The 21,092-nt window shown below is 39.4% G+C and overlaps 1 protein-coding gene across 1 annotated transcript in view; it reads right to left on the bottom strand.

Moving 5' to 3' along the window:
• CFAP54 (cilia and flagella associated protein 54) overlaps window positions 1-21,092 on the bottom strand; it is a 340,765-nt gene that overhangs the window by 185,954 nt on the left and 133,719 nt on the right. Inside the window, exons 36-39 of the mRNA XM_052001234.1 lie at window positions 13,100-13,327; window positions 8,326-8,549; window positions 8,092-8,212; window positions 7,147-7,255 (exon numbers count right to left, since the gene is read on the bottom strand). Of these exons, the coding sequence (XP_051857194.1) occupies window positions 7,147-7,255; window positions 8,092-8,212; window positions 8,326-8,549; window positions 13,100-13,327 (682 nt within the window). The remainder of the gene's footprint in view (window positions 1-7,146; window positions 7,256-8,091; window positions 8,213-8,325; window positions 8,550-13,099; window positions 13,328-21,092) is intronic.

Here is a 21,092-nt window from a genome sequence, read left to right as displayed (position 1 = left end):
CGCCTTGTATCCAACGACTTGTACTTTGGGATGGGGAAATCTGGACCTCTTGTGGGAGGGGTATAACATGGGGGACCCCAGCTCCTGGGGCTGACTATCCACCTTCCTGGGATGCTAGAAAAGCTCTCTTTATCAGAAGGTGATTTCTGATTACTTACAGGTTTTCTCCCCACATTTAGTTCCTTGGGCTGCTGTTCAACACAGTGCCAGACACATAAGTAATGCTTTATAAAAGCTTAAGCATTGCTTGACTGATCACTGATCTGTCCCCACTCAACTAGCAAGATCTTAATCAAATATTACAATGATGTAGATGTGGAAAGATGCCTAACAAATATTGCCTATAACTCCTTGGTTTACAAGTAAGAGGCCCCCAGAGGTAAAGTAATTTTCCCAATGGCATAGGGCAGAACCCAGATTTGAACCAACAACCTTCTGATCTTCTGATTGTAGGCAGCTAGGAGGCTCAGTGGATAGAGCAGCAAACATGAAGTCAGAAAGACTCATCTCATGAGTTCAAATCCAGCCCCAGACATAGACTAGTTGTATGACCCTGGGTGAGTCCCTGGAAGGAACTAGTGTTATGTCTGTCAAGAAAAGCCCAAATGGGATAATACAACTAAACACCACTTATCACCACCACCAACAATGACCTCTTATTCCAGATCCACCAAGTTCATTCAAATGATCACAGAACAGACACTTTAGAAAAGAGCCCACATGTTTTTTTTAGATCACTCCTTTTAGAGAATTTTTTCTTTCCTAATTTTCTTGACTAACAGAGAATGTTAAGGACATCCTTCCAACTTCTAAATAATTCAAAGAGTTAATCACGAATCCTTTCCACTCCCAAACTCTCCATCATCCACCATCTTTTTGTTCCAGTGTCAAGAGGAAGTTGTGGCCCTCTATCTTTTCGAGACCCTCCCCTCTGCTTTTCCATCTTGATAATATCCCATTCCCATCTCATTCTGGGGCTTGCCCTTCAGCCCTTCCTTCTATTGCTGCCCTAAAATCCAATCCTGTGAATCCCACTGCTTATGGGCATCCATCTGCCTGTTTCCACCCAGTCTCAAACTCAGACTCGGCATATCCAAACAAGAACTCGTTCTCTTTTTTTTCTCAACAGTATTTTATTTTTCCAAATATATGTAAAGATAATCTTTGACTTTCATTCTTGCAAGATTTTGTGTTCCAAATTTTCCCCTCCCCTCATTATCTTCCTTCACCCCAATCTGGCCATATGTGTTTAATATTACTTTAAACAAACAAACAAAAAAAATCAGGGGCTATTGCCTGAGGGACAAAATAAATGTCTTAGTCTGGCTCTTGAAGCCTCCCAAAACCTGGTTCCGGACCTTTCCCATCCCGCCCCTCACACTGGCTTAGCTCTAGCCAAACTGTCCTAACCTTCCCGTGCCCCCCATGTGTGGGCCCTCGCCCAGATTATTCTCTGTTCCGGATGCGCGTTTCCTCCTCAGCCCTATAAATGCATGAAGGTGGGGAAGCATTATTCGCTGCAGAGGTACAAGGCAGAGATGGTCTCCCCGGGGACACGCGCTCTGACCTCTCGTCGAAGGGCACGTTTGACGCAACTCCTGGGAAGATGGCGGCTCGGAGCCAGGAAGAACGGCCCACTGGGTGGCCTTGAAGGCAGGCGAGCAAGTAAGGCCGGCTTCAATCGGGCCAGCTCCTTCCTGGCCCACGGCTTACAACTCGGCCCCGTGTCTCCGCGGAGGGAGCGTGCCAGCTCGGCGGCTGCCTTCTCGCCCCAGCGGGGCGGCAGACAAGCAGCACACTGTTGGAACGGCGCCCTCACACAATGGCGGCTTTGTGGGCACGGGCGCGTGGTCTCCAGGTTAGCCGCGAGCACCTACAGACGCGCGCAGAGACACCCGGGCGGATGAACTCATCCAAAGGGAAAAAGGTTCTGGGTGCAGCCTCGCTAGCCCCATCCCTTCACAGGCGGCTGGTTGGGGGGGGAGGGGGAATGTGGGCGTGTGGAGGGAAGATGCTGGGGGAGGGGGGTCCTCACGGCCAAGCTTCTCCCAGCACCGTCCCATCCACCAGCCCCGGGCCCCCCAGCTCAGTGTCTTCTGGCTCTGCTGCTGGGCCCGTCCGGCGTTAGGGCCCTCACACCGGGATGGGCGCTCCTTCCCGTTACCGTCCTGTCTCTGCCACTGCCCCTTTTCCCTACGATTCTCCCTTCCCTTCTGCTTCTGGAAGGACTCATTACCACACCAGGCCACACAGCACATATTCGCGTATTGGATCGAAGAGGTCAAATTCTCCCTCAGATGCTTACTGGCTGGCAAGTTACTTCTGTCTGCCTCCTTTTCCTCAACCATAAAATGGGGCTAATAGCACCCACCTCACAGATTTTTCTTTCTTTTTTTGCTGAGGCAAATGGGGTTAAGTGACTTGCCCAGAGTCACACAGCTAGGAAATGTTAAGTGTCTGAGTCTAGATTTGAACTCAGGTCCTCCTGACCTCAGGGCTCTTATCCACTGCGCCCTCTAGCTGCCCCAACCTCACAGACATCTGAAACATGGAAAGCACTTTGCAAAGCTTAAAACAACATATAAATGCTAAAAAAAAAAAAAAAAAAAAACAATAAATGTTTAAAACAACATATAAATCACCCAACGTCTGAGGACATCTCATGCTACTAAAGCCTGCCCTTTGGCAGGTTTCAGCATGTAAATATGTGCTATGAAACTGAACCCTACTAATATTCAGCTTTTACTGACATTTAAGGAAAACAGTCTAAAAATTGTGCTTTTTAAATCTCTTACTGATAATAATATCAGCTAGAATTTATATAGCACTTCAAAGTTAAACTGCCTTAGGAGGCTATTATCTCCATTTTACAGAAACTGAGACAAAGAGAAGTTTAAGTGACAAAGCTAGTAAGGCTCTAAGTCAGATCTTCCTACCCCTAGGTCCAGAGCTCTATTCATTGTACTTCCTAACTTTCTCTTTTTTTATTAAAACTTTTTTACTTTCAAAACATATGCATGTTTAATTTTTCAACATTGCCCCTTGCAGTCCAATTTTCCCCTCCTTCCCCCCACCTTCTCTCCAAATGGCAAGTAATACAATATATGTTAAACGTGGTAAAACTATCTCCAACTTTCTCTTAAGTTAATACTCTCAGCTGACATGTCCATCATTTTCTTTTTGAGTCTGCAGCAGCTCAGGATAGAGAACTTCCTTAAAGGAGCCATGATTTTTTTTGGATGTCCCTTCGCTGACACAGATAGCAATCTGTTTATGACTTAGCAAACTGTCTTCAAGAGCAGCAGATTCTTCTTCCTGTGAGATCATCACTCCTTTGGTGTCAGACATAATGTCCCTGGAGAGACACAGGCTTCCTGCAGAGCTGGACCCACACCGTGAACATCAGAGGAGGATGTTAATGGAGGAATCACAGTGTCCTCTAATTGGTCACTTGTTTATCCAGGAGAGGTCAAATAAAAATGTCCGTTTACACAGCAAAATCTAATATTTCCATGAAATTAGTTTTCTTAGGGAAGGACAATTTTATTGTGTGTGTGTGTGTGTGTGTGTGTGTGTGTGTGATTAGATGGATCTCATAATCACTAAGACATAGCTTCCCTCAATTGCCATTGCAAAATCATCTAAACTTCTCCAGAAAGAACATGATTTCCATATTTTTTTTTGTTTTTATTAATCAAAATGCATGTTCAATATGCAGATCTGTTTAGAGGTAGATCATGATGATTTAAAGTCATAATTGTTATATGCTGTGATAGGTAATTATTTTTTCCTCTTCTCTTCAAGGATTGATGTTTTCACCCTTCTGATTCTTGCCTCCATGATCATGCCCAAGCCCCAGATCCGTCAGGAAGAGCACGGTCTTTAAGAGTTGTGGGGGCCCAAAACATTAATCACATGGCCACCAGACTCCCATAGATATTTCTACACCACAAGGAGAGAGAGTAGAGGAGAACCCTGGGACAGGAGACTGCACTTTACCAAGATACAAATGGGAGCTCTTATTGCCACAAGCCCCAAGATAAAAGAATCATCTTTTATGAGAAATGTCTTCATCCAGGCACTGGAAACTACAGTGCTGACAGCTAACTGATCCGGGGGCAGGGAACGGGAGGAAGTAGCTAAAAGAATGTCAGATTTTCTCTGTGTGTAAGATATCATGGGCAAACTGTCAGATTTATTTTTTTAATAAAAAGCAAAGTCTCATTAAGTATATATTTCCTTCTCCTGACCTTTGTATCCATTTTGTATTTTTCTTATTAAATTTCATTGTTTTCAATTAACAAGCAATTAACATTCTTTCCCTCGTGTCCTCTCCCCACAATTGAGACACAAAACCCCAGCGAAAAACTCATTCTGACATTCAATTTGAGAAATAGATAATGTTTTTTTAAAATTCATTTACATTAAAAGCAAAGATTTCAGCCCTTTCCAAGTGAATGAGGATCCAAGTGAATGTCTGTCGGTCTGTTTCTGTCTCTCTCGTTTTGTGTGTGTGTGTGTGTGTGTGTGTGTGTGTGTGTGTTTGTGTGTGTGGCAGAGAATGGTGCCAGACTTCAATTATCCAAAGACTGTAAAAGGGAAGATGAATTAGGCTTAATCTATATGGACCCAAAGAGCAGAACAGGAAGAATAAGTGAAGTTACAAGAAGTCAGATTTCTGCTAATAAATGCAAAATAATAAGCAGTGTGACATAGTAGAAAGAAAAGCTGGTCTTAGAATTAGGAAGCCTAGGAAGTCTCAGAATTAGGGAAGGACAATTTTATTGTGTGTGTCGCATCTGACTTATCTTGGCTGTGTGACCATGGGCGAGACCCCTCGTTCTTTCAGGGTCACAGGCAAGTCTCTGAGACTAGAAAATATGGATTCAGAGACCTGCATTGGCAGAGACAGCTCCTCACCAAGGGAATGACAAGTCTGGTAGAAAAAATTTAAGAAAAACATTCATCACAATCTTCTGCCTGAGCCCAGAACCTAAAGAGAGCCTCAAGAACCACAGAGAAGGGATGGGATGGATTGGGGCTTCTAAGGCCCCTTTCCAGCTCCACCAGTCTATGATTTGGGGGTTCTATGGCCAAAAAAGCAAGAATATTTTTATATTCCATCAAAGCAATTGTTCGCATTTCATCACAATGAAAACAATTTCACATTTTTTGGATGACAAATATAACTGCAAAAAAGAAAATCTAGAAAAAAATAATATGCATATTATCATCCCAGGATTCCCTGAATTTGGGGCAAGTTAATTTCATATGGGACAGAGGATAGACCCGCAGGCCTGGAATCAGGAAGGACTCCTCTTCCTGAGTTCAATTCCAGCTTCAGACACTTAATAGCTGGGACCCTGGGCAAATTACTTCACCCTGTTTACCTCAGTTTCCACATCTCTAAAATGATCTGGAGAAAAAAATGGCAAGCAGCTTCAGTATCTTTGCCAAAAACCCCAAAAGGGTTCATGAAGAGTCAGGCCCAAATAAAATATGACTAAATAACAAGGATTTCGTATGGACAAGATCAATAAAGTAGTTCTCTGCCCAAAGCCCAGAAACTCCCAATCTCATAGATGGACGGGATTTCAGCCCTGCCCAGTCCAACCCACGTCAGGGCAGGAATGCCTTCTACCACAGCCTGGACAAGTAGACCTCAAGGACCTTCTGGGGACAGGCAGCCTTCCTCAGCGGCTTTTGGGCCGTCCTTTCGCCTTTGAGGAAGCCCTCATTGTTAGGAAATGATCCTTCTTCTGAAGTGAAATCTGCCTTTCTGCAATTCCTGTGCCGTTTCTGGCCAAGAAAAGAAATGGCTCCTCTCTCTTTCAGGAGGATTCTACAAAGAATCCGGGCTGCCATCGCTGCCTTCAATGGATCCTCTGTAGCCCAGCTTCTTAAACTACAGGTTATGACCCCCATCTGGGGCCTCATAACTGAATGTGGGCAGCTGCAACATTTTGATTTATTATCAGTAAATGTTTGCTCTGTATGTGGATTTTATATACCTATACATCCGGGGTCATGCTGATATTCTTGTCCTTCGTTCTCAAAGAGCACCATGACATCAAGGAGGTGATACCCTGACAGGTGAGGGAGCACTGGTAGAGGCATCTGCCTCACTGTAAAAATTTATTGGGCGAAAAGGAGTCTTGAGGTAAAAAAGGTTTAAGAAGCCTTGCTCTATAGGATGGCTTTAACTCCTGGCACAAGAAGCGTTTTGGAATCAAACTGAGGGCCTTGAACCAGCTGAACTGGGAGAAGGCTATTGTGAGCTGTGGTGGGAAGGATTTAAAGCTGCAGGTATTTCTCCTGGAAGCTCCCAATCAAAGAATATTTATTCTATTAATTACTGAAAATTAAGCCTCTACAGCCCTCCCTCATCTACTGTTTAACTTCTGGTGGCAACCCTTAAATTCGAACACATTCAGAAGCAAGTCTAGTGCATCTTCCCATTATCCATACCCATTACCAGGAGGTACAAGAATGCACAGCATTCAAGAAAACTTCAGTTTTTATTCTCATCTATATTAGCCTTCCATTGCCTCATCTCTTCAAACTGTAGATAGCCCAAACCTTGAAGCTCAATTCTCTTAGCTAAAATCAAATGTCACAAGTTTCCTAAATGTCCTAAGCCTGGGATGACGATCTGAAAAGAAGGAAACTAGGATTCTCAGGAGAAACAAACTGTATTAATCACAGGGACCAGAGCTGCTTCAGAAATCAGAACAGAACCCTGTCTGGGGTACCAGGCAAGGCAGCAATGGAAGGTCATTTCCAATTGTTTCCCCATTCCCCCACACTGAAAGAAAAAAGAAAATTACCATAGTGTGGGCATTCACCAACCATCTAGGATCTCTGTTCATCTTAGAAATTCAATAAAAATACATTTGCTTTTTTTCCCAAAAGAATCCATCTTAATTGAGGCTTATAATAATGTAAATAACAAAACTAATGAGATTAAGACAGACGGGTAAATGCCAAATGGATTTTTAATCAAACAAACCTCTAGAAAAAGGATTTTTAGAAACTTTTTAATTAGGTAAGATTAAGTTCTAGCAGACCATAGAAGTAATGGAGGAGAAAGGTGAGCCTTACATGAGAATTAGTAAACAAGAGTGTGGGGCTGGAATCATTCCTTACCTGAATGAACTCTACCTTGGTCAAAATCAATAAAGCCTTCACGCCATCCTGCTTCATTAGGCTGAAAAGCAGGATGGGGCTGTTTACCAATAATATGGCGGAGGTTTATCTTTACAAAAAGAAGAAGAAGAATATTTATCAATTAGTCATCCATTTCTAATCTTTCTTGAATTTTTCTCTTATTTTCACTTGTCAAAATAAAGAAGCAAAACATGATGCTTAATATAGTAGCCAGGATGGCAGCATTCAATCATGATCAACTCTCCCAAACAAACAACAGCATTTTTCATATTCATTTTGTAGAATACAGCTGGAGGAGAGCATTATACAAATTACATATGGCAATTAGAGTATAGTTTTCCAATATTGTGTAATTCACTCTCCTAAATTTATCTTATATTATCTAATTTGAAACAGTTAGGAGATGCAGGCTACTTTTTTTGTTACTTTGCAATCATAGAACATGTGGGATGGTTCTCCCACCTCGCTCATCATTTAGGACAATTTAGCACAATTTAAATTTTCCTTGATGATGTTTTTCAGAATTAACTTCCTCTGTGTTTAATTTTGGGCCAACTACTCTCTACCATCATGATGTCCAAAGCCTGGAATCATAGGGATTTAAAAATAGAAATGTGAGGGGTGGAAAGCCTGACAGAAATGAGTGTGCCATTCTTGAGAGTTTGAAACAGAGGTCCTCACGTATATGAAATGATGATAAAAGCTAATTTAGCAAACTTTGATGAAAACTTTTCTGTGAATTTCGTGTGAAATGTTCTTTCTGGATACACAAAGTTACCTATTTATGTCTGTTATTTGGAAATGCTACAAAAAGGTTTTGGAAAGAATGGAACAAATTCACGCAGATGTTTTGTGTTTTAAAATGAGTGCATATGTATGTATACACACACACACACACACACACACACACATGCACACCCCCACCTTGTCCTCAATCTCATTTTCTATCTTGATCGTATCTTGGCCACTGAATTTCTTGATTCTCTCCAAAAGGTTTCTCTGAGCATAGACTAACAATGGTGTCACCTGTTCGGTATACCTCTCACTGTCAGGACAAAACAGGGTATTAGAACATAATAGTTAAGAGTTTTAATTAACCTGAGCCAATTGCATTTGATGTGGGCCTTGCAGGGCAAGTCTCCCTCCAGCATTACTTACTGTGTAATTTCGTTGAAATAGAGGGCAATATGTGCTAGTGATTCCCATTTTCCCACTCTGTACAAAATTTCCAAAGTTTTAAAGATGAAGTTAGAAATATACTTCAAATCAACCACATTCGTATCATCAAAAGGATCTTCAAAAGTCAGGTTAAAGCCCCCATTATCATCTTCAATGCTTCCATAAACACTTGGAACACCGAAATCTTTATTGTCATCCAAAATCTGCAAATGACCAAATTGTGTATTGAATCAAGCATAGGACTATTCAAGATTTGTTTCCAAAATATATTTTCTTCCAGATGATGGACCCAACATGCACTAACTTTGAATGTATCTAAGAAGTAATAATAATCTAAATCAATCTATCCACACTTATTCATTAAGCTCTTACTATAGCCAGGCACTATGCTAAGTAGCGGGGATACAAAACCAAAACAAACAATGCAAGGAGCTTATATTCTAATGGGGAAGATAACAATAATGATAAAAACAACAGACTTTATATAGCACTTTGAGTTTTACAATGCTCTATAATTATATAATATTAACATAACAAATATAGAATTATATAATATTAACACTTTTTATCCTCATGATAACCTGGTGAAGTAGATACTACTATTATTTTTGCCATTTTATAGACAAGGAAACTGAATGACAGGGAGATTTAAAGGACCTATCCAAGATCAATCACACATATCTTGACTCTTAATATATGATGGTTCACACAGATTCTTGATTCTCTCCAGAAGGTTTCTCTGAGCATAGACTGACAATGGCTTCACTTACTCAGTATACTTCTCATTTCAGAACAAAACAGACTATTAAAACATAGTGATTAAGAGTTTCAATTAACATGAGCCAATTGTATTTTATGTGGGTTCTGTAGCATTACTTTCAGCATTACTGAAATGCTCCATTCAGCATTACTTACTGTGTGATTTCATTGAAATACAGCGCAATATATTCTAGTGATTCCCATTTTCCCACTGTACAAAATTCAGAATTCAAACTCAGATCTTTTCATCTCCAAGTCCCATACTCTATCCCTTGCTCTATCCACTTCCCTTTACAAGATAATTACAAATTGTTAAACAGTACCTTCTTCAAGAAGATTTTCTCTGTCCCCTACATGTTAATAATGCCTTCCTTCTAGGGTTATCTCCAATTTATTTTCTATATATACATATAGGTATTTACTATTATATATTATATTTTTATAGGTATATATATATAAGGATATGTGCACATATGCATTGTTGTTCAACTTGTGTCCAACTGCTCATGACCTCATGGATCATAACAACACTGCCATGGGATTTTCTTGGCAAAAAAATTCTGCAGTGGTTTGCCATTTCTTTCTCCAATGGACTGAAGCAACGAGAGGTTAGTGACTTATCCAGGACTACATAACTGGTAAATGCCTGAGCCCAAATTTGAATGCTTCAGTGCTCTATCCATTGAGCCTCCATATGTAGTTGCTTCCATATGTATGTGTATATATGTATGTGTATAGGTGTATATTAAATATATATATGATGTATATATGTTATATATATATATATATGATAAAGGATATTATGTATGATGGGAATATAAAGGAAAAATATATGTATTTATCTATTACAGAGACTTATATTTGTGTGTATATAGAAATATATACACAAAAACCCGATACAACTGTTTGAATATTATCTTCCTCCACAGAGACCATATTTTTGCTTTTATTTGTATCCCTAGCATGTAACATAGTGTCTAGCACCCAGCAGGAGCTTAATAAATGCTTATTGACAACTATTTCAAAAGAAATGATGAGAAAACTGTGTTTTAAAAAACACAGAAGCAAAAATAAACAAACAATAACAAAACCTCTTCACATGGATGCTGCTTTAGCAGAACTCCCTCTGACACTTAGAAGCTGTGGGACCATAGCCAAGTCACATCTTCTCGGAGGCTCAGGCCTCTCTCCAAGATATCAAAATGAAATAGCAAGAGATCCTTCTGGGCTGTATATTGGCTTAGAAAATCATTAATTAATGTTATTTATATTATATTATATTTTTATTTAATTACACGTTTCCCAATTATAGTTAATCTTATTGGAGCAGGCCTTCAAGTCAGACCCCTCAACAGTGGACAATTGGTGGAGGGAGTTTCCATATATCAAAAATCACAGATTCTAGACATTAATACTTTATTACTATTATAGTTGTTTTCATGAGGATAGCTAAAAAACCCAGCCTTGAAGTCTGGAAGGTAAGTGAATACAAACTGAAGCACAGTATTTTTTTCTTTCTTACTTCCTTTCTTATCTATTTTCTTTCTTTCTTTTGAGTTTTTGTCCATAAAATGACTAATGTAGAAATTTTTTTTTACAAAATTGCACATGTATAACGTCTACCAGGTTGCTTACTTTTTTAGGGAGAAGGAATTGAGCATTTCATAAATGATTTTTCATTCATTCATTCATACCGTAAGTCAGCCTTTCAAATACCTGAAGACAGTAATCACATCCCTCTAAAATTTCTCTTCTGCAAACATAACCTACGCATCCTCTGAATATCCTATTTCTCACACTTAAAGATTCTGAGCATATTCTATTCCTTTGATCAGCTCTATGGGACATGCTTTTTAGTCAATCAATCAACAAGATTTTAAATGTCTATAATATCTGATAGCCAACAACACAAGGAACTTATAAACACAAAGGATGAAATAATTTTTACTGTCAAGGAAATAACATTCTACAGTAGATATTGCATTCACATATATGAGTCTATAGAGATAATATATATATATATATATATTTAAATATCTCCAATTAAATATCTCCCTTTGGTTTCTAGGATAAACCAAAAACTTCTCTGTCACTGGAAGTCGCTAATGCTGGATTGCACATTTTTATTACAGCCTCAAGGGACATGACTAACCTATTTCTGCTCCTCCCACACAATACTCCACCTCCCATCTCAGTTCCTTTATTTTGGTTGCCCTCCATGCCTGGAATACACTCGTTCCTCATCTTGACTTCAATGATTTCTTCTCTTCTTTCAAGATGTAATTTATATACCATCTTCTTTTATTAATAGTATTTTATTTTTCCAAATGCATACAAAGATAGTTTTCAACATTCACTTTTGTAAAACTTCGTTTTCCAAATTTTTCTCCCTCTCTCCCCCGTATCCCCTCCTTAAGACAGCAAACAATCCGATACAGGCTAAACATTCATGCAGCATCTTTATTTTAATTTATTTTATTTTTATTTGTCAATTACATGTAAACAAAAATTTTTAACATTCATAGTTTCTTTTAATTTTGAGTTCCACATTCTTTTTTCCCCTTCTTCCCCTTGCCCCCTCCTTGAAAGACAAGCAATTTGGTACAGATTATACATGTGTAGTCATGTAAAACATTCCCATATTTGCCATGTTATGGACCATCTTCTACAAAGCAGCTAGATGGCACTGTGGATAGAGTACTTTCAGTTAGAAAGACTTGAATCAAATACTGTCTCAAAACACTTCCGTAGCTACTTGACCATGAGCCAACCTCTGTTTGCCTCAGTTTTCTTATCCATAAAATGGAAATAATTATTGTATCTACTTTCCAGTATTGTTGTGAGGATCACATGAAATAATATTTCTAAAACATTTGTCCCATCCTTCTGGAACACAGAAGGCACTTCAGAATTGTTCCCTCTTCCCTGATAAATGCTTGTGACAGATCTTTCAATATCTTCAGGTATAGTTCACCCAAGCCACGAGACATGAACTGATTTGGAGTTCCAAATCTCTCTTATTTTTATTCCAAAGCCCTCTTACCCACCCTTTGCAGTATTAAGAGCCTTCTTCCCACTAGACAATACAGAAGCAAGCTGAAATCACCCAAAATTTTGTCACTTCTCTAAGCATTTTGAAATTTGCTCTCCTAAGGTCTCTTGATGGTGGCTGCCCAAAGCCAGAATTCCCCTTTCAGCACCTAATGAAGTCTTATCCCTCTCTCTCAGAAGTCTCATTGGTTCAGTGCTGAGTAGATGATACTCCCATCACTTGCTCAACCTCTCTCCATATGGATATAGATGTTTAGACAGAATCCTTATTGTTTTTTAAATTTAACTTGCTTTCCATCCTTGTGCATGTTGCCTGATTCTTGCAGGGTTGGACTTAGTTCAGCAAGTGAGGGCCAAGATTTGTTACCTCAGATCCTAGCTTCAAACTCTTAGTCCCACATCACACATCTTGAGACCAATACAATAGGATGAGCACAAATAATTAACTCAATCAGAACTCGGCGAAGGTGTGACAGTAGGGCAGTTATTGATTTGTTTGTACATGTGTTAACAACTGAGTTCTAATGCTAACAATTTAAATTCACTTCAGTAAAAACTAAGCCTCATGTTCAACATAATTATGAGAAACAGATGGACTACAACCAAACCAAATATAAACACAAGAAAATTAATTTCTATTTTTCCCAAGCTGTGAATTCTTGAAAGTACTCTAAAAGGTATGCACCCATTCATCATCATTCAATTCTGTTGTTGCTAAATATGATGAGAATATAGATCTCTATTTAACTGTAGAATCTGGTAATATTTGACATTTTTCTCTACGCATAAAAGCTGGACCATTGGCTCAACTCAATATATTTGGGGTTATGGATATTCATGTATAAATCACTGTCATCTTTGCTGTATGACCCACCCTACATCTTTCTCCCTGATAAGTAGAAGACAAAATAGAAAGACTCTCTCTCTCTCCAACTGACTTTACCTTAATAGATTTGCTCTGCTGCAGGTCTACCAGCATGTCAAGGAGGGCTTCTGCTGTCAAATAATATGGCAACACAAATGTGCATAAGAGAGCATCCTTGCTGATAGGAAATGATCTCGAGAAAGCATGTGTCTGTTGAAAGAGCATCTGTATTTCCAAGGTGTAGTTCCAAAGAATCCGGGAGGCATTCTGAAGTAAGGTCCAATAACCACCACGATGAGCAAGAACCTAGAACACAAGCAATGTGCAACACAGATTTATATTTCCAGAAGATAAATATGGAAACCATCTTTCTTTGTTAAATAATGATAATACATTTACAATTTTAAGGACTGCTGGCAACATCTCATTCATGGCCTAATCTAGCTAACAAGAAATTGCAGAACATTCCTTAAAAATGTAAAATGAATGTGCTTTCAAAGAAATTAATTCTATTATATGCTTAATAAGTATCTAATGCACATCTTGGAATAATGCAAAACTAATGAAGTTCTAACTAAAAGTAATGCTAAGATGTGGAAATACTTTTAATAAATAATAGTTTTCAGGCACCATTTTTTCCCTGGCAGCTATATATCACTTATTCCATAGTTACTGTCAAAATGCAGAACTTACATTAAAAGAAAAATTGTCCATCATCAAAGTACATCCAGAAAAAAAAAAAAGCAAAAGGTTTCAAGACCAAATAAGAAAAACTAAATATATGTGTGGAATATAAATTCTCTCATTGAAAATATTGGTATAAACTCTAAGGTACCCACCTGACATCCATCAGATTGGCTAATAAAAGGAAAATGACAAACGAAGGACAAAATGTGAGAAATTTGGGACACTAATGTACTAATGCAATAATGCTAGAGGCAGATCACCGGACAGAGTGTTGGGTCTAGCGTCAAGAAGATATGAAGTCAAAATCAGCCTCAGACACTATGTGACCCTTAACCTCTCTTTCCCTTACTCCACTGGAGAATCTTTGCCAAGAAAATTCCATCAGCAGCACTGGCGTGCTATGGTCCATGGGATCACGCAATTGAACAACAATAACAATGCATTGTTGGTGGAATTGTGAACTGATCCAACAATTCTGAAGAACAGTTTGGAACCACGTCCAAAGGGACTGTGCATACCCTTTGACCCAGCAACACCATTGCTAGAGGCAAAAGAGATCCAAGAAAAAAAGCAAAAGACATAAATGAACAAAAATATAGCCTCTCTTTTTTGCAGTGGAAAAGAATTAGAAATAGAAGAGATGTCCATCGGTTGGGGGATAGTTAAACAAGGTGTGCTATATGACTGTGATGAACACTATTATACTATAAGAAATGAAGAGCAGGATACTTTCAGAAAACCTGGGAAGACTTAGATGAACTGAAACAAAGTGAAGTGAAAGGAGCCAGAAAAACACTGTATAGAGTAAGAGCAAAATGAGAAATGATCAACTGTGAGTGACTTAGCTATTCTCAGCAATCCAATGATTCAAGACAATTCTGGAGGACTCATGAAAACATGCTCTCCTTCTCCAGACAAAGAACGGATAGTGTCTGAATGCAGACCACAGCATACTTTTTTGTAGGGGACGGAGCATGGCACATGTTTTGCATGACTGTACATGTATAATCTATATTGAATTGCTTGCCTTCTCAGGAGAAGGAAATGGGAGGAAGGGAGACTAAGAGGAAGAAAATTTGGAACTCAAATTTTTTTTAAATGGATGTTAAAAATTGTTTATATATATAATTAGAAGTAGTGTGCCTACTTGGGTCAGAAGCCAGAGGATCGTGCTTCAAATGTCATCTCTACCATTTATCAGCACTCTGACTTTGACCTTATTATGGTGACCACAAACTAGGGTAAGTTTTCTTACTAAAGAGACCAGGTCCTGTGCCCACAAGGACACAAGCTTCCTGAGAGAGAGAACCCAACTCTTTGGTTCCTGAGAATTTGATGCTGAGAGCTGAGAATCTCCTGGGGGTGAATTCACAAGCCTCCAAGTCAAGACCTAAGGAGCAGAACTGGAGAACCCTCCCCTGGTCCTTAGACAAAGATGCTTACTCTTTCTAAACAAGCTAATTGAGAGAGCTCAGCAGTGCATTCATTGAGGATTTCAGCTGAGCTCAAGGTAGATGTGGGGGAACTACACCTGGAAAAACTTCCAGAGCATCTGTGGACAAAGACATTTGGTGGAGTTCAGTGCAGCAGACAACTGTTCCATGGAAACAAGACCTTGGGGTGTCTGTACCCTGAAGGCCCATGACCACAAATGTTTGATGCATATATATACTTCAGTGTGAGTCTGTTCTTCCTACTGTTGCTAGGTGTATTTGTAGTATAGTGCATCTCAGGTTCAAAGGGGAGAAATTTTGTGCTTCTTTTCTTACTATGATAATTCATTAAATATTGGTGCTTTGGAGGGAAAACAAAGCTTCTCCCCATCTATAATAAAAGGATGTAAGCCTCGATGACTTGCAAAAAACATTCCAGGTCAATGTCTAAGATTTTATGTCCTCCACCCGGATGAAGATTTTCCCCAATGCTTATGCCTATTTTCAAGAAATAGGCATATTCCTAACAAATCTTTGAGGAAATCAAATTTCCATAAGTATTAGGTGCCACAATAAATACTTTTTGCAAAATGAAGAATCCTCTTAAAACATCAATAACTACCAACCAGTTCATCTGTTGGGTAAGTCAGGATCTCTGTACATAAGGTTTTTCTTAAAATAGGGTAAGGATAATAATATATTATTAACATAATAAATAGTTAAAAATAGTTCATTGTTATCTCATCTCTCAGTTTATGAATCATACATTTTCCAAAATGCAACAGGCAAAAAAACCCCATTTATTTAGATTTAATTTTAAAGCAATCCCATGAAAGGGAAGTGTATAGTCTCTCATTTAACCTAAGAAATCAGTTCCAAGGTTTGTTTGTTTTTTTACTTCTATAAAAGCTGACAGTACCACTGTCACCATCTGTTCCTTTAAACACAAGCCTGATCAACATGAGAGGATCAGTGAGAAAAGTATAAAGATCATAGCTTCAAGTACAAAGAGTAATTAATAATTACTCCATTTTTATGTTCTCAGATTTCACGGGATTCATTTTATAAATGTATTAATGATCACTACCATTGTCTATTCCAATTATATCGCCATATGCTCAATTACATCATTGATTTTAGCCAAAATAGCAAAAATTCTGTGTATGCCATGTAAGACATTTTAATAAATTGTCAATTCATGGGCAAAAAGTTCATTTCAAGAAAAGTTTCATAGATATAATTTAGGTAATGAGATCAGCGAGGATCTTTTGTTTTCTTTTCATTCTCTAGGCAGGCCAGAAACCAATAGAAAACATTTAAGCCTTCAACTTTACAGCTATTTTTACACAAGAAAAATCCACCCTTGAGGGACTGAGGGGAGAAGGACAGCTAATTCACCCAACATAATGCCTTACAAAAAAATTCCTCTCTATAAAAGTTAGAAAGGATCTTACAGATCGCTAAATCCAACCCTTTAACTGACAAGCTGAATGCACAGAAAGATGATTACCTGCCTAAGGTCAAGGTTAGTTTTGCTTAATCGATTCTTCAGATTCATTGTCCCAAGTAAGCATAACAAGAAGAAAGCTGGAGACTATGTGATATCATGAGAATTTGATGGAATTAAGGATGTTTAAATCCAAAAAGAGACGGTTTAGGAGATTGTCATAGCTATCTATAAGAATCACCAAGTGGAAAGGAGATTTAACTTGTTTTCTTTAGCTTTGAAGGTCAGACAGAACCAAGAATGATAAATAATTATTAGCTAATTAGATTCTAGCTTTATAAAAGGAAATGCTTCCTGAAAACTAGAGCTTCCCCAAAATGGGGGAACATCTTTCACACTCCTCTGTAATTCTTCCCTTGTACTAAGTTTCAGCCTGTTCTTACTCCCATCATACACCTTTCCACTATCCATTGGGTAGTTCTCAACTTCAGTTCTAATATTCCACAACTGATGGCTATATAGCATCACTAGAAATATAGCCATTTTTTCATATGCAATGGACCATTTCCTCCTTCTTTCTCCTATTCAGTTTTTAATTTATCTAGCTAACTATTTACAGTGAAAATCCTAGATGTTGGGTGAGTTTTGTTGTCCATCCAACTGCTAATCATAAAATGAACAACCAAAAGTCCACTTGGTTCCATCTCAAGCACATAAAGACAAATATCCTGAGTTTCATGCCTTTTCTAGGAGTCTCCCAACAGGGGCAATCCCAGCAGGATGGGTGTAATGAGAATTCTTTTTCAGAAAGAGGTCATTCAATGAACAAGCATTCATTGAGCACCTTCTACGTGCTTAACTCTTTGCTGAGAATACAAGTACAGAAATAACACAATCCCAATTTACAAAGACAATTCTAAGACAATGAAGACATAAAAGTCCATACAAAATAAATAGAAGGAGAATGGGCACAAATTTCAATATAAGGTGGTCAGGAAGGAAAGGTCCTAGTAGTTGGGATGGGACAGGGGAAGGGGATTGAGTCCAAACTTGAAGGAAACAAAAAAATCTGAGGTTGAGAGGAAGAAGGATTTGGCCAAAGGGAGGTCCCTTCTAATTCTCTAGTTCTATGGTAGACAGCCAGATCCCTCTCTGTTTCTACCACACTCATTCTGCAACCTCTCCTCCTCTGAGATATATAGAGTTCTGGGTCTGGAGGAAGTCAGGAGGATCTGAGTTTAGATCCTACTTTATTTAATAGAGAACCTCTCCCTTCTCTCTCTCAAAGCATTCCATCACTGGTTCACAGATGTCCTCTCTATCCGTAGAGACTTTAACTCCTCAAAGAACCAGGCTTTTCAGTTTACTAACCCCTTACTATATTCGAGAAATACAGAGAGGCCACATGATCCACAGGAAATAAGGGCACGAGACATCCCAGAGAACACCAGATTTGACTCCTATTCTTTCTACCTACTTTCAAGGCATTTCACCTCATTGGAGCCTCAATTCCTCATCTCTAGAATGGGGAATAAGTAATCCCTGTAGAATTAACCCAACAGGATTATTTATCAAATGAGATAATTATATCAAGTATTATCCATATTAGCTCTTATTAGAACATTTTCATTATGTCACTAAAGTGGGAGAGACCCATCTTAAATCTCACATTTATCACCCATTAGTACTAATAGTTTGTTCTCCAAACTTGACCTTCCAGCTTTTAAGTTTGCCTAAAGCCACCCTCCATTCCCAGAATACACACCTTTTTATCTCTCTCTCCCAAAAAACTCTTATCTTCTTCCAAGGCTCATCTCAGGTGCCCTCTCCTCTCCAAAGTCTCAATCTCCGCAGATATTTGTGCCCTCTCCTGATTCATATTACCATGGATTAATCCATCTGTGAACATCCCTAGCCCTTGCCAAGGTCACCTAACCAGTATGTGCCAAATGCACTTAATAAATGGAGAAGGAAAGTAGCTGTCATTGTCCTTGGATAGTTTCAGTTACGGTAAGAATGTCTTCAATGAAATTGTTCTTGGACTTCTGGTTAAGATGGCGGAGAGGAGGCTCACAGCTGCATAAGCTCCACGCTTTCTCTCACTATCCACTTCATTACAAGTCTCTGAATTAATGCTTGACTGAAAAAAAAACCCACACATAGTTACCAAGAGAAGCCATCCTTGAGATTCGCCAAGAAAGGTCTGTCTTTACTGGAGGGCTGGGAAGGTTTTAGATCGGGCGCAGGCGGCGGGCAGCGGCAGTGAGAGCACGGGAGCAGACTGGAGAGGGGGTGGGGAGTGATCACAGCCGTCTCTGCGGGGAGAGCTTCGCTACAGGTTTGGATACTTTGCTCCGGCAGCAAGTCAGCAGCCCAGCAGAGAAGCTAAAAACACAGGGGGCGAAGAATACAACCCCAAACAGCTGGAGTCTCTCGGGACCTGGCCGCCCCCCTCTTCCCCCCCACAGTGACTCAGCACGCTCTGGGATCTCAGACCGCAGGCGCAGCACAGTCCTGCTAGTGCCTCACTGCTACCCCCCCCCCCCCGCAGTCTGGAGAGGAAGCTCGATAACACACCCAGCCCCTCCCCCAAAGAAAGACTCCAGTTTTTTCTGTTTTTCTTTGCTAGTTTGTCTCTGATTATTAGACAGAATGAGCAAGAAGCTGAAGAGGACTTTAACCCTTGACAGCTTCTATACAGATAGAGAGCAGACTCTAAATCCTGAGGAGACTAAAAACAGGCAGTCCCCAGGTGAATCCCCAAAGGAGGAGAGCATCTGTTCCTCAGCACAGATGAACCTCATAGAAGTGATTAAAAAGGCTCTCACAAGGGAGCTAGAAGAAAAATGGGAAAAGCAGAGGGAGGCTTGGGAATAGGAGAGGGAGGCTTGGCAAAAGGAGAGGGAGGCTTGGCAAAAGAGCCTGGAGAAGTCAGTTAAAGAGAGAGTGGATAAAGAAATAAAATCCTTGAAAAATAGGATTAGTGAACTGGAAACAGAAAACAGCTCTCTAAAAAACAAAATTGGCAAAATGGAAAAAAATTCCACAGAACAAAAGAATGGGACAAGTAGAAAAAGATTTTTAAAAAGGGAGTGAAGAGAATACTTCACTGAAAATCAGAATTGAACAAGTGGAATTGAATGACTCGAGGAGACAAGAAGAATCAGTCAAGCAAATCCAAAAAAATCAAACAATGGAAAAGAATGTGAAATACCTTCTGGGGAACACAACAGACCTGGAAAACAGATCCAGGAGAGACAATCTGAGAATCATTGGACTCCCAGAAAAACATGATGAAAAAAAGAGCCTGGACACTATTTTCCAGGAAATTATCAAAGAGAACTGCCCAGAAGTCATAGGAACAGAGGAAAAAATAAACATTGAAAGGATTCATCGATCACCCACTGAAAGGGATCCTAAAATCAAAACACCAAGGAATATAGTGGCCAAATGCCAGAACCTTCAGACGAAGGAAAAAATATTGCAAGCGGCTAGAAAAACCCAATTCAAGTATCAAGGAGCCACAATAAGGATCATCCAGGATCTGGCAGCATCCACATTAAAAGATCGAAGGGCCTGGAATATGATATTCCGAAAGGCTAAGGAACTTGGTATGCAACCAAAAATAACTTACCCAGCAAGAATGAGCATCTTTTTCCAGGGAAGAAGATGGACATTCAACGAAGTAAGCGAATTTCATCTATTTCTGATGAAAAAGCCAGAACTTAACAAAAAGTTTGATCTACAAGTACAGAACTCAAGAGAAATCTAAAAAGGTAAAGATTAATCTTGGGAACTATATTTCGGCTATAAAGATGTATAAAGAATACATGTATACCTTGTTCTAGAAACTGATGTGGAAAGGACATTGTACCAGAAAAAGGGTAAAGTGGGGGTAATACATCTCATGAAGAGGCATAGGAAACCTATTATATCTGAGAGAAAGAATGGAGGGGGATGAATATAGTGGGTATCTTACTGCCTTCAGAATTGGCTTTAAGTGAAAAATCTTAAGACATATTCAATCTATGGTGAAACTTCTCCCACCTCATTGAAAAGTGAGAAGGGAAAAGTGAAAAGGGAAGGAATAAGCTAAGAGGAAGGGAATACGGAAACTGGGAGGGAAAGGGGTAAGATAGGGGGAGGAACTCTAAGGCGGGGGGAGGGATACTAAAAAGGGAGGGCTGTGAGAAGCAAGTGGTGCTCACAAGCTTAATACTGGGAAGGGGGGGGAAGGGGAAAGAAGGGAGAAAAGCATAAACCGGGGTTAACAAGATGGCAAGTAATACAGAATTGGTCATTCTAACCATAAATGTGAATGGGGTAAACTCCCCATAAAGAGGAAGCGGTTAGCAGAATGGATTAAAAGCCAGAATCCTACAATATGTTGTTTACAGGAAACACACCTGAAGCGGGGAGATACATGCAGGTTAAAGGTAAAAGGTTGGAGCAAAATCTACTATGCTTCAGGTGAAGTCAAAAAAGCAGGGGTAGCCATCCTGAT

The sequence above is a fragment of the Antechinus flavipes genome, chromosome 5, assembly GCF_016432865.1.
Source record: "Antechinus flavipes isolate AdamAnt ecotype Samford, QLD, Australia chromosome 5, AdamAnt_v2, whole genome shotgun sequence".
In the NCBI taxonomy this organism is placed as follows: domain Eukaryota; kingdom Metazoa; phylum Chordata; class Mammalia; order Dasyuromorphia; family Dasyuridae; genus Antechinus; species Antechinus flavipes.
This window is presented reverse-complemented; position numbering and strand designations above follow the sequence as displayed.